Source organism: Phascolarctos cinereus, unplaced genomic scaffold (assembly GCF_003287225.1).
Source record: "Phascolarctos cinereus isolate Bilbo 61053 unplaced genomic scaffold, phaCin_HiC Scaffold_4;HRSCAF=312, whole genome shotgun sequence".
NCBI lineage: Eukaryota > Metazoa > Chordata > Mammalia > Diprotodontia > Phascolarctidae > Phascolarctos > Phascolarctos cinereus.
The window spans coordinates 104,414,517-104,426,823 of NW_027555847.1; the positions used below are offsets into that span (position 1 = coordinate 104,414,517).

The 12,307-nt window shown below is 35.1% G+C and overlaps 1 protein-coding gene across 6 annotated transcripts in view; it reads right to left on the reverse strand.

The window, feature by feature from the left end:
• The window catches only part of FSD1L (fibronectin type III and SPRY domain containing 1 like), an 87,503-nt gene that overhangs the window by 32,986 nt on the left and 42,210 nt on the right, over nt 1-12,307 (reverse strand). For all 6 annotated transcript variants that reach the window (XM_021002211.2, XM_021002210.2, XM_021002208.2 and 3 more), the window contains 2 exons: nt 9,223-9,344; nt 2,682-2,891 (listed from right to left, as the gene is read on the reverse strand). In XM_021002211.2, coding sequence (XP_020857870.1) covers nt 2,682-2,891; nt 9,223-9,344 — 332 coding nt within the window. The remainder of the gene's footprint in view (nt 1-2,681; nt 2,892-9,222; nt 9,345-12,307) is intronic.

The window sequence follows — 12,307 nt, forward strand, 5'->3', positions numbered from 1 at the left end:
TTCCTCCTCTGAGGTTCATTAAATCCATATTTACCATCCAAAAAGGAATCTGGTAGCTTTTTACATGGCAGGTTTCATGCACCCTTTTATCCCCTCTACCACTATGTCCTCCTTCACCCCTGCCCCAGATGAAGAGGTAGTTCCTCTCCTCATTAAGGTAAACACCTCTGCATTAGAATACTCTTTTGCCATAGTCTTAGTGAAAGCTCAAACTCAATTTCACATATTTTGAATCAAACTTTAAGCCAGCTAGAATGTGAATGATTCTCATCCACAAAGGAAAATAAAAACATAAAATGTTAAACAATAAAACATTAAATAAACTCTTTTTGGCCTCGTAAAGAACATTTCACTCAGGGATTGCATCCCATTCCATCTTCTCCAACAGACTATCTCCCTTACCATCCTTATTCTCTCACTTACCCTTTTAATCTCTCCCTGTCTACTGGTTGCTTCTCTACTGCTTACAAATATTCCCACATCTTCTCTATCCTGAAAAATCCCTCATTTTGAGATATAATCAACAGAGAGAAGAAACTAGCATTAAGGCAGTTCACTCCATCCATCCCCACTGGCTACTGTCTATGTTTCCTCCCTTTTCTGGCTACATTCCTTGAGAAAGCTGTTTATACCAGGTGCTTCTTTCACTCTTAATTCTCTGCAGTCTGGTTTCCAACCTTATCATCCAACTGAAACTGCTCTCTCCAAAGCCACCAAAGATTTCTAATAGCCTTTTCACAATTCTCATCATTCCTGAACTCTCTACAGGCTCTGATGTTGTCAATCACCCTCTTCTGCTGGATTACTCTCTTCTCTAGGTTTTTGTGACACTTCTCTCTCCTAGCTTTCCACCTATGCATCAAATCACTCCTCAGTCTCCTTTGTTGGATCTTCATTCAGGTCATGTATACAAACTGTAGGTGTCCCCCAAGGCTCTATTCTTAGCTCTCTTCTCTTCTCCTTCTATAGTATTTTTTTTAGTGATCTCATCAATTCTTATCATAGATTCAATTGTCACCTCTATGCTGATGATTCTCAGGTCAACTTATCAACTCTAACCTCATCCTTAACCTCTAGTCTCTCATCTCCAAATGCCCAATAGACATTTCAAACTGGATATCCCGCGGTCATCTTAAACTCAACATGTCCAAAATTGAACTCAATATCTTTCTCCCCAAATCCTCCCCTGTTCCTAACTTCCCCACTACTGTTGAAGGCCATCATCTTCTCAGTCACCCAGGCTCTCAACCTGGCTGTCCTCCTCTACTATTCACTCCTCCCCCCTTCTCCTAGCCCATAGTAATTTGTTGCCAAGTCCTGTTATGAAGTCTACCTTCACAACATCTCTGCTATGCATCCCTTCTCTCTTTTGGCACTACCACAATGCTAGTACAGGCCCTCATCCCCTCGTGTCTAGACTACTGAAATATTCTGCTGTTTGGTCTCCCTGCCTCAAGTCTCTCCCCATTACAGTCCATCCTCAACTCAACCATCAAACTGATCTTCCTAATACACTGGTCTTATCATGTCACCCTTACATTCAATAAACTTCATGGGTTCCCTATTACTTCCAAGATCAAATATAAAATTTTGCTTGGCATTTAAAGCCCTTCATAATCTGGTCCATTCCTATTTTTCCAGTCTTCTTATACCTTACTCTCTTTCATTATGATCCAGGGACACTGACTTCCTTATTGTTCCTCAAACAAGAAACTATCTCCCAAATACGTATTTTCCCAAGCTGTCTTTCATGCCTGGAATACTGTCCCTTCTCATCTCCACCTCTAGGCTTCCCTGAAGTCCCAGCTAAAATTCTACCCTGTACAAGAAACCCTTCCTGATCCCTCTTAATGCTAGTTCCTTCTCTCGGTTGACTATCTCCAGTTTCATGTATATAGACTGCTTGGACACAGATGTTTGCATGTTGTCTCCTCCAGCCATTAGACTGTGCATTCCGCAAGCAGGGCCTATTTTCTGCCTTTCTTTGTATCCCCAGTACTTAGCACAGTCCCTGGCACACAGGTGTTTAATAAATGCTTATTGATGTGAATGGATACCCAGAATTCACAAAAAACTGATAAAAACCTCTAAATAATAATATCTAATATCTACAAGATAAATGGTCAAAGTATATATATATATATATAGATAATTTATACTTTTAAGAAACACAAATAGCATAAGACATCTGAAAATCTGTTCAACCTCAATTAACTACAGAAATGCAAATTAAACAGCATTTGAGTAAAAATTAATTAAACATAATCACATTGTCTAGGATGTTAGAAAAAAAGGAACACATATACACACTGTTGGTATCTATGGAAGTTGGTAAAATCCTTTTGGAAATCAATCTGCCAAGAAGCCAAAAGAATCATGAAAGTAATTATATCCTTTGATCTACTAAGCCTCTACTGGGAATATATCTCAAGAAAGTAATAACATTCATAAATCTATGTAGCAGTAAAAAAGAAAATGTACCTTTTGTTATAAATGAGAACACAAAATAAAAAATGAAGATAAAAAGTAAATTTTAAAACTTCAGAAACACATTGATAATACATATTTTAAAACTAAGCTTCATATAGGATTCTTAAGTCTTTCCTTTATAGCAACTCATTATAAATAAGTTAGCAATTTCCATGAACTGATTTATGGAAACGAGAATACATAGTCTTTACCAGATAGTGTATATTCAGTGCCCTTAATGTAATCTATTAGTTCCCAGCATCTCTCATCCTTTACACGTGGAAGTCCATCAAAATTTGTTTTCCTGTATTCTAGTATAAAATGATCAATCTTATTATCTTCTTCTGGCATCCTCCAAGCAACTGTTACACAATTGTCAGCTACCAGGCACTCTACTGGATCTATCTCTGGAGCTTTGGGCACTACAAGAAAAGAGAAAAAAGGCTATTAGAATCCTAATCAAATGTTTATGTTTGCCATTCAAACATTTATATTTTCATTCTGCTTTAGAACTGTATGAGCAACTCCAGTTAAGCCAAGTGACCATCCTGATTCCTTACATTCTGTTTAAAAAAAGACACTTTTTTGAACTGAGTGATTAAAAATACAAAATGTTTTATATAAAACAGTTTTTAAAGATGACCCAATTCCTTGGCATTAAAGAAATGAATAATTTCAAAGAAATTAAAAATTATGAGTCCTAATATTCAAATAAGAAGGAAATGAGAGAAATAATTCAATGTCAACATTTAAGAGCAGTTACTAATTTTTTTTTATTTTCAAGAGTCATCTACTGTATTTTAAGCAGTACATCACTATAAACATGTCATATTTATATTAAAGGTTAAGTGAAAGAATGAATTTGTTAGACAGATATCTCTAATAATTAGATTCAAGCAGTTCATACTTCTAGCCTATGCTTACTATAGTACAATAGTATAATCAAGTACAAATAAAGATTAAGATATAAATATTCAGATCCAAAATGCAAGAATATAAAAATAACACGTAATAGATATCAAAACAAATAGCTGAAATAATTTTATTGATACTAATTTTCCAATAGATAATGATGATGAAAAAAGCATTTCATTCAGGTTTCAATATTATTCCTTTATATTTAAAAAGATAAGATAGTTTCCAAAATTAATGTTTCTAATTATTCTGTAAACATCTGCAGTAACAAGTCACAAAAAATTTTTGCCTCTATGGTTAATTCTAGCAGAGGCTTCGTCCTGTATCACAAATCCCTCCAAAAAAGTCAAACATTGCAGAATGGTCTCCTTTTTCAACTTCCTAAAATGAAAGCTCCTTCAACACATATTTGCCACTTTTTAATGGAAAATGTAATCAGAGACTACACCTTCAACAGGAAAGATGAAACCTTACCTTGAGGTAAGGTAAAACCTTACCAGCATATGAACTATATCAGTACCTCTTCAAACATTATAGAAGAAGTGGTGAATGACCTAGAAGGTCTCCCAAAAGCATGTGAATACAGAACATCATTTGGAAGCAAAATTTCAGCAAGGAGTCATAAGACGTGTACAATTGGGAAGGGAAATAATGTTCAATGAAACTTGGGGTCAAGAGGTTGGGGCCAAGTGCCATATGGTTTTAAGAGGTAAACATAGGAGTATATGTTTATCCTAGAGACAATAAGAAGTCACTGGAGTTCTTGTCATATAGTTAAATGGATGCTTAAGGAAAATCACTTAGGCACGACTATTGAGGATGGGCTGAAGTAGGGAGGGACTTGAGGCAGGTAAACCAATTAGGAATTCATTTCATAATCTTCAAGATGAGGACTTGAATTAAGGTGGCAGCTATGTGAGTAGAGAAAAGGGTCAGAAGCAAAAGATGTTGTGAATGTAGAAAAAGCAAGCTTTGACAACTAATGGGATATGTGCTGTGTGGGAGAGCAAGGAGTAAAGGATAATGCTAAGATTATGAACCTGTATCACTGGGAGGATGGTGATACATTCAACAGAAATAGGGAAGTTTGGAACAAGGGAGGAGTTAATGGAAAAGACAATTAGCTCAGTTTTAGACTTGCTGAGTTTAAGGTGTCTTTGGAACATTCAATTTGCAACATTCCTAGGAAACTGGTGATGCAGGACTGAAGTTCAGGAAAAAGACTAGGACTAGATGTACAGATCTGAAAGTCATCTGCATAGAAAGCAGAGTTAAACTCATGAAAGCTGATAAAGTTACTAAGAGAGTAACAACCACAGTTATTGGGCATTTGGATAAAAAGCCAGCAAAAGTCACTAGGCAGTGATCAAACAGGTAAAAAGAGAACCAAGAGAGAGTAGAAGTAGTATCATCTAGGCCAAGAGAAGAACAAGACTCCAGAAGAGGGTCGTCAACATTATCAAATCTAACAAATAAATGGAGAAAGATTAGGACTGAGAAAAGACTCAGTTTTGTAAATCAGGAGCTCGCTGGCAATTTTGGAGAGAGTTGATTTCTGAAGTCACATACCAAATTGGAAAAGGTTGAATAGTGAGTGAAAGGAGAAGAAGTGGACTTAAATGTAAACAACTTTTTCAAAGACTTTGGCTCAGAAAGGGTAAAGAAATGAGAACAATAGAATGAGAGAGACCGGCACATTTGAAGGTAGTAGGAAAGGAACCAGTTGATAGGGAGAGGTTGAAGATTTAAGTGTGGGAGAGAAAGACTGAAGATATAAAATATGTTAGAGAAGACAGAAAGGAATGGGATGAAGTGCAAGGGTAGAAGGGTGAACCCTGGCAAAGAGAGGAACAACTTCTTTGTCAGAAACTTGGGAAAAGGAGGAAAGAATGAGAGATAATTCTGAGAGGTTTTAAGATGAAGAGAATAGAAAAGGAGGGAGCTCAGGCTGAATGGCCTCAATTTTTTCAGTAAAGCATGAAGCAAGGTCTTCAGCTGAGATACAGAAGTGTGGAAGACTTGAGGAGGGATGAAGTTTAGAATAGCTTCTGTAAAGTCTGAGATTAAAGATAAATTAGAGGGGCATCTAGGTGGTGCAGTGGATAGAGCACTAGCTATGGAGTCAGGAGTACCCAAGTTCAAATATGGCCTCAGACACTAACCATGTGACCCTGGTCAAGTCACTTAACCCTGATTGCTTCCCCCCCCTCCAAAAAAAAAAGATCAATTAGGGAGGAATAAAAGAATTTGCTGGTTGCAGTGGGGGCCCACTTGAGGCCTGGTAACATGAAGTTATAATACTCCCAGCACAGTTATGAGACTTTCTTCAATTTTTGTTCAGCAGCTCATGACTAGAATAGAGGAGATAGATGGTAGGAGCGATTCAGGACTGATGTTTAAAAGAAAAGTGGCAGCTCAACAAGGGGACATGAAATTCCAGAGGAGAGGATAGTGTAGAGTTGAAACGGCTACCTATTTATTTGAAGTTGGAGAAGGAGGAAAGTGAAGTCAGAGCAGAGATAATGGCCTGAGAAACTACTGAGGGATGGAGGGAAAGGAAATCTTAGTGAGGTTTAAGAAACAGGTGTAGAAGGAATGAAGCATAAAGAGAAGTAGTGTGACAGAAGGGGTCAGAAAGGGGAATATCAATTTTTAATCAAAGAGGTCAAAAATTTACAATGTCAAGATCTAGTTGTAACCATCCCTATGGGTGAAATGGAGTAAAGATGTAGATTATTTTTCTACTTCTTCCATATGCCTCTTATATTAAACAGTATTTATTAGATGTTTGATTGGATAGCATATACTAGGAGTGCTAGGGAAAGAATACTAGCTAAAGTGCAAAATATGTGATCTTTGGCAATATACATATATGTACTATATGTTGTATAAGTACATATATGCATATATACACATTTGGATTATATGGTATATAAATATTACAAGGCAAATAAATCTACCATGATAGACAGTAATTATTTCATGTGTATTTCCTTTGTCTTCCCAAAAAGACTACAAGCTCCTTAACCATTTGAGCTGAAACTATGTTCTTATGTTCTTTCACATCGTCCACTGGGACAAGCACATCGCATGCACTCAAGTGAACTGACTGAATTGTATGGTTTACATCAGCAAACTGAAGACTTTAGATACAAGTTTCTGAAGTCTGGAGTTGTTTAAATCTGCTCATTTGCTTATTCAGCATCTGGCAGGCAAGCACTTTACACATAGCAGTTTTTCATTAAGAAAGTTGACAGAATTCAACTTTATAATTCGAAGAACAACACAGATTAGCACAAAACCAATTCAAATTTTCCAGAACTCATATAATTTTGATAACTTAATGATTTTTTGAAAAACACTTCTAAGTGGGTAAATTTCAATTAATATAGTAGTTATTTTACATTTTACCTTAAGTCCCTCCTCACTTCTGTCTTAAAGAATCTTTCACTTCTTTCAAGACTCAGCCTAACCACTACCTTCTACATAAAGCCTTTCCTGATCACCCCAAAATGCAGAGTCCATCTTCCTTAAGTAACTTGCATCACTTTTTATATTTACTCCATATATATTTATTCTGTATATGCTTATTCAGAAATCTTGGTGCAGCTTTAAAGGATTAAAACTTACAAAGCCAAGTAACTCTTTAGGGGCCATAATCCAATTAAGTTCAGTTTCAGTTAAGTCTGACTCTCTGTGACCCATTTTGGAGTTTTCTTGGCAAAGATACTAGAGAGGTTTGCCATTTCCTTCTCCAGCTCATTTTACAGATGAAGAAACTGAGGGAAATAGGGTTCAGTGACTTGCCCAAAGTCACACAACTATTAAGTGTCTGAGGCCAGATCCAAACTCAGGAAAATGAGTCTTCCTGATTCCAGGCCTGGCACTCTATTCACTGTGCCATCTAGCTGCTCCAATCCAATCAAGCTAGCTATCTATTACCAGTGATTACAAGCTATTAGTGTTTAAAACTGCACTAGGACTTCTGGGACACCCTGTGTATGTACATTTCGTCTTCTCAGATAGAATGCAAGCTCCTTGAAAGAACTGCTTCTTTTTTTGTCTTTGTATCCCCAGCACCTAGACTAGTATTTGGCACACAGTAGATACTTAATGAATGTTTACTTATTGATTTGTTCAATCATAATAATCATTAATTTTCTATTACTACTACTACTACTTCTATTGTTACTATTAATAATTAATGTCTAGATAGCCCTTAAACACTTAAAAGTCATCTCATTTAGTTCTTTTAACTCTAAGAAAAGCAAGTAGTACCATTTTACAGCATATAAAACTTAAAACTGAAAGGCCTGTTAGAAAAAATTTATTCTAAATTCTTTATTTCACAAATGAGAAAACTGAGGTTCAGGAAGTTCAGTGATTTATACCAGGCCCCATCATAGCTAGAATCAAAATTCAAAACGAGATTTGATGCTGAATCTACATGTTATTTTCACTACACTACATGGTCTCTAATAGTATCCAAAGCAATAATCCAAGTGCCTTAACACAAAAACAGTTACTCAGCATCAGGCTCAGCAGCCAAGGCAGATCTATACAAGTGCAACTTTATTTGATCAACCTCTCTCGCTAGATTTTAAAAGTTTTTTCAAGCTAATATGCATTGCCTTAGTAATAACATCTCACTTCAAATTTTACTCAAATTAAAAAAAAAACCAACCATTAGACATTTTTTAAAAACTATATAACATACCCATTTTGTCCTAATTATTTTTAATGGCTCTGGCTACCTGATTGAGCATAAACTATTATTTTAATAGGTCACTTAGTAAAAATAATAATAACAATAACAATAATAATAATGCATACAATAGCAGTGTGGACTATTTAAAGAAAAATTTTTACCATACTTTTGCCATTTTAAAATTAATACTCCACTGAATGTTCTATAAGATTGAGACAGAATACTATTGTGCTATAAGAAATGATGAACAGGATGCTCTCAGAAAAACCTGAAAAGACTTACATGAACTGATGCAAAATGAAATAAGTAGAGCCAGGAGAACAATGTATACAGTAACAGCAATACTGTATGATGATCAACTATGAATGACTTAGCTATTCTCAGCAATACAATGATCTAAGATAATTCTGAAGGACTTATGATGAAAAACGCTATTCATCTCAAGAGAAAGAACTGATGGAGACAATGTATACTGAAGCATACTTTTTCTTTATTTTTCTTGTTTTCTTGTCTGTGTTTTCCTTCACAACATGAGTAACATGGAAATATGTTTTGTATGACTGAGCATGTATAACCTACATCAAATTGTCTGCCTTCTCAATGATGGGTAAGAGAAAGGAGAGAGAGAGAATTTGGAACTCAAAAGTTCTAAAAAACAAGAGTTAAAATTATTTTTACATGCAATTGGGGAAAAGATAAAATATTAAATTTTTTTAAAAAAATTAACACTCCATTGAAAGTGGTGCAGTAGATAGAGTGCCAGACTTGGAGTCAGGAAGACTCATCTTCCCGAATTCAAATACAGCCTCAGACACTTACTAGCTATGTGACCCTGGGCAAGTCACTTAACCCTGGTTTGCCTCAATTCCTCATCCTTAAAATGAACTGCAGAAGGAAATGGCAAACCACTCCAGTATCCTTGCCAGGGAAGTCCCAAGTGAGGCTACAAAGAGTCAGACACAACTGAAACGACTGAACAACAACAAGATCATATTGTTAATTTTGTCCATACACTTACAGCTAAATGAAAGTAATCAGACCATAACAGCCAAACAGCTGTTCACTACAGAAAAACTTAAAAGGGAGAAAATCTATTTAATATAAGAACACCACATTAATTTTACATTTACCTGGCAGAAACTTCAAAGTCTGGAGCATCTGTCTTTCCTGAGAAAAATCCACCATTAGGTGAGTCATGTTATCACTGACCTTTGGTTTCAAAGAAAGGCGAAAAGCTGAAGCCATTGTGACTCTATATCAAACACAAAAGTGACATGGTTAAAAAAGGAGGAAAAAACATGAGAGATTGTCAATTTAATTCATAAAATGAATATGTGAAGAAATGTTTAATAATTTCAGAAGATGGTATCAAAGATAAATGTCAATATCCAATTATAATGTGCTTTAGGGTTCTTTCTAAAATTACACTGAAAACTGTAAAATGTTCTTTAATATGAAGATAAATTAAAATTTACCAATGGATTTTGTGACCCTCATTCAATATTTTAATTATATATGTAACAAAAAAATCAACATGATTGCATAAGCTTACAGAAATTCATATTCTTAAAACTAATCACTATCTACCACTTACACATAAAATCATACCAAAATCTCACAATGCCACTCTCAATTCTTTTCCCAAATGCCAAAAATTATAACCAAATAATTCCTTCTACTCATACTCTGCTCTTTAATATCAGTGTACATGAAAATATACCCTTAAAAGAGAAGATGTGGAGTTTGGTAAGTAGGAATAAGAGGATCTATGTGAAAGAGTTAAGTGATTAACAACCATAACAGTACTGTATTGTTTTGTAATTAGGGTACAACTCTCACATTTTTAAGATTGTTTTAAAATTAAAGATATTAAAATACTGACAGGTCATTCGAGAAATCAAGGACTAGTAAACCTGAGATTTTCACAAAGTCACAGAATATAAGTTAGAAGGGACCTTAGTAGCCAGCTAGTTCAACCCACATCTAAAAGAAATCTACACTCTAACATACCTAACATGTGGTTATGCTGCTGGTGGCTTGAAGACCTCCAGGGAGGGGAAACAACTAGTGTAGTCTACTTTTGAATTTTTAGGAAGTTTTCCCTGACAAACCAAAATTTCCCTCTTTGCAACACCCACCCTGTTGCTCCTGATTCGCTTTACAGGGCTAAACTGAACAAGTTTAATTCCTCTTCCATGTAACTAACTGCCCTTCAAATACTTGAAATCCAGCTATCATGTCTCCTTCCTTCCCTGCCAGGCTTTTCTTTTCCAAGCTGAACATCCTCAGTTCCTTCAACCAACAGTCACATGACATGAACTCAGGCCCTTCAACATCCTGGTTGCCCTCATCTGGACAACTGTCCAACTTATCTATATTGTTCTCAAATTGTGGAGTCTAGAACTAAACACTATTTTCTAGATGTGATCTATGGTAGAGCATCTTAAATTTACAAAATGCCTGTACAGGTGCATTTAAAAGGCTTACTTACCAATTCATTCTCAAAATGGGATTTGGATAGGAATCTATCTAATTTCTATGCATTCATTTTTCAATAAATAGACCATAATAAAGCAACACATTCTAGCTATGTGAACCTGAGCGAGTCTCTTAAACTCTCGGTGCCCCTGACAACTCTGTAAAGCAGTGAACAATCTTTATTGTTGAAGAGAATTCCCTTACCCAGATCCCTCTACAGGAATGAAATCATAAAATCTGGACAAAAAATAAAATAAAAATAATGCACTGCTTACTTTCATTTGTAATTAGTGTTTTGCCTAAAAAACCCAGAATACTTTCTAAACGTTATATTTTCCCCTAAAATTCTAATTTTTCCAACCATAATAAGTTGCCACAAGCTTGATAAACTGATTGTCAGGATAAACTCAGGGACAATTAACCCTTTCAAACCAAGCATGAATAAGAGATACATCCATAACACAGAGTAAAGAAGTAGATACCCACTTAACTAACCAGATCATGAGAATCAAACCTTGCAATCAAGAGATATCTCAACCAGACTGCCCTTATACTATTTAATTTCAAGTCTAGGGAAAAGGTGTTTTAACAGAACAATCTGCATACCAAGGCACAATCACCAAGAAGAGGACTCTTGGATTCAAATTCAGTCTCAGGTTCCTGATAAGCACCATTCCAATAGACTGGAATTCTAGTACATAGTACTCATGTTGGGTCAAGTCACTGATAGACAATTTCTGTATTTTTTGAAGCAGATTTGACATCTGAAAAAGCTATGTGCAAACCAATCAAAGTAAATCCTTGCTGAATAACTAAATAATTTATTATCGGCATTGGTTCCCATCAAACTTAACACAAACCATATAGGAATTTTAGTTCAAAATGCTGAGGTACAATGAAATGTTTTTAACATTCATGCATTTTAAAAGGCAATAAACCTTACATATAAATTCATATCTACCAATCTGTGACACCTAGGAAGCAGCTAATTTCAGTGTTTTGAGAAATCATTTTTTTAAAGGCTCACTGGAAAGAATTGCCAAAATCTTAAAATAAAACCATATCATTCAATATACATGCCTTGTAAAAAATATAAAAATGTAAAAAAAGCAAAAACTATATATAGGGCTGTAAAATATATGTGTATACATATGTACAATATATTTGTAACATTCCATATAAATTACACATAAGGCATATATAATTTTCAAAACTTGAACTTCTTGACTACAATGAACAAGTTGAATATATCTGGACAATTATGCTTTAATGGAAACATCATACCTTAATGCCACACTGTAGTATTTTAGCCTGCATATTTCAACTATGGCTTAGTTTAACAATGGTTTTAATTATATGAAAATCTTGGATTTTAATTATGGCTTGATTTATTATGAAGAGAGTCAGCTTGATGTAATGAAAAGAGTGCTGGATTTAGAATCTGGAATCCCACCTAAGACACTTTCATATGTAACCATGGGCAAGCCACTTGACTTCTTGGAGCTTCAGTTTCCTTACCTGTGAAGTGGAAATAATATTAACCATATTTACCTATTTGGGTTGTTGTGAGGCTGAAGAGGAGAATATATGTAAAGTAGTTTGTTTTTTATATTTAAATGTCTACTATTATTAATATAAATCTTTTGGTTTATTTATAATGCTTTAAAATGAATATGAAGATCATTGGATAAGAGATTTAGAGTTGGAAAGGACCTCAGAGATTATTTACTCCAACTC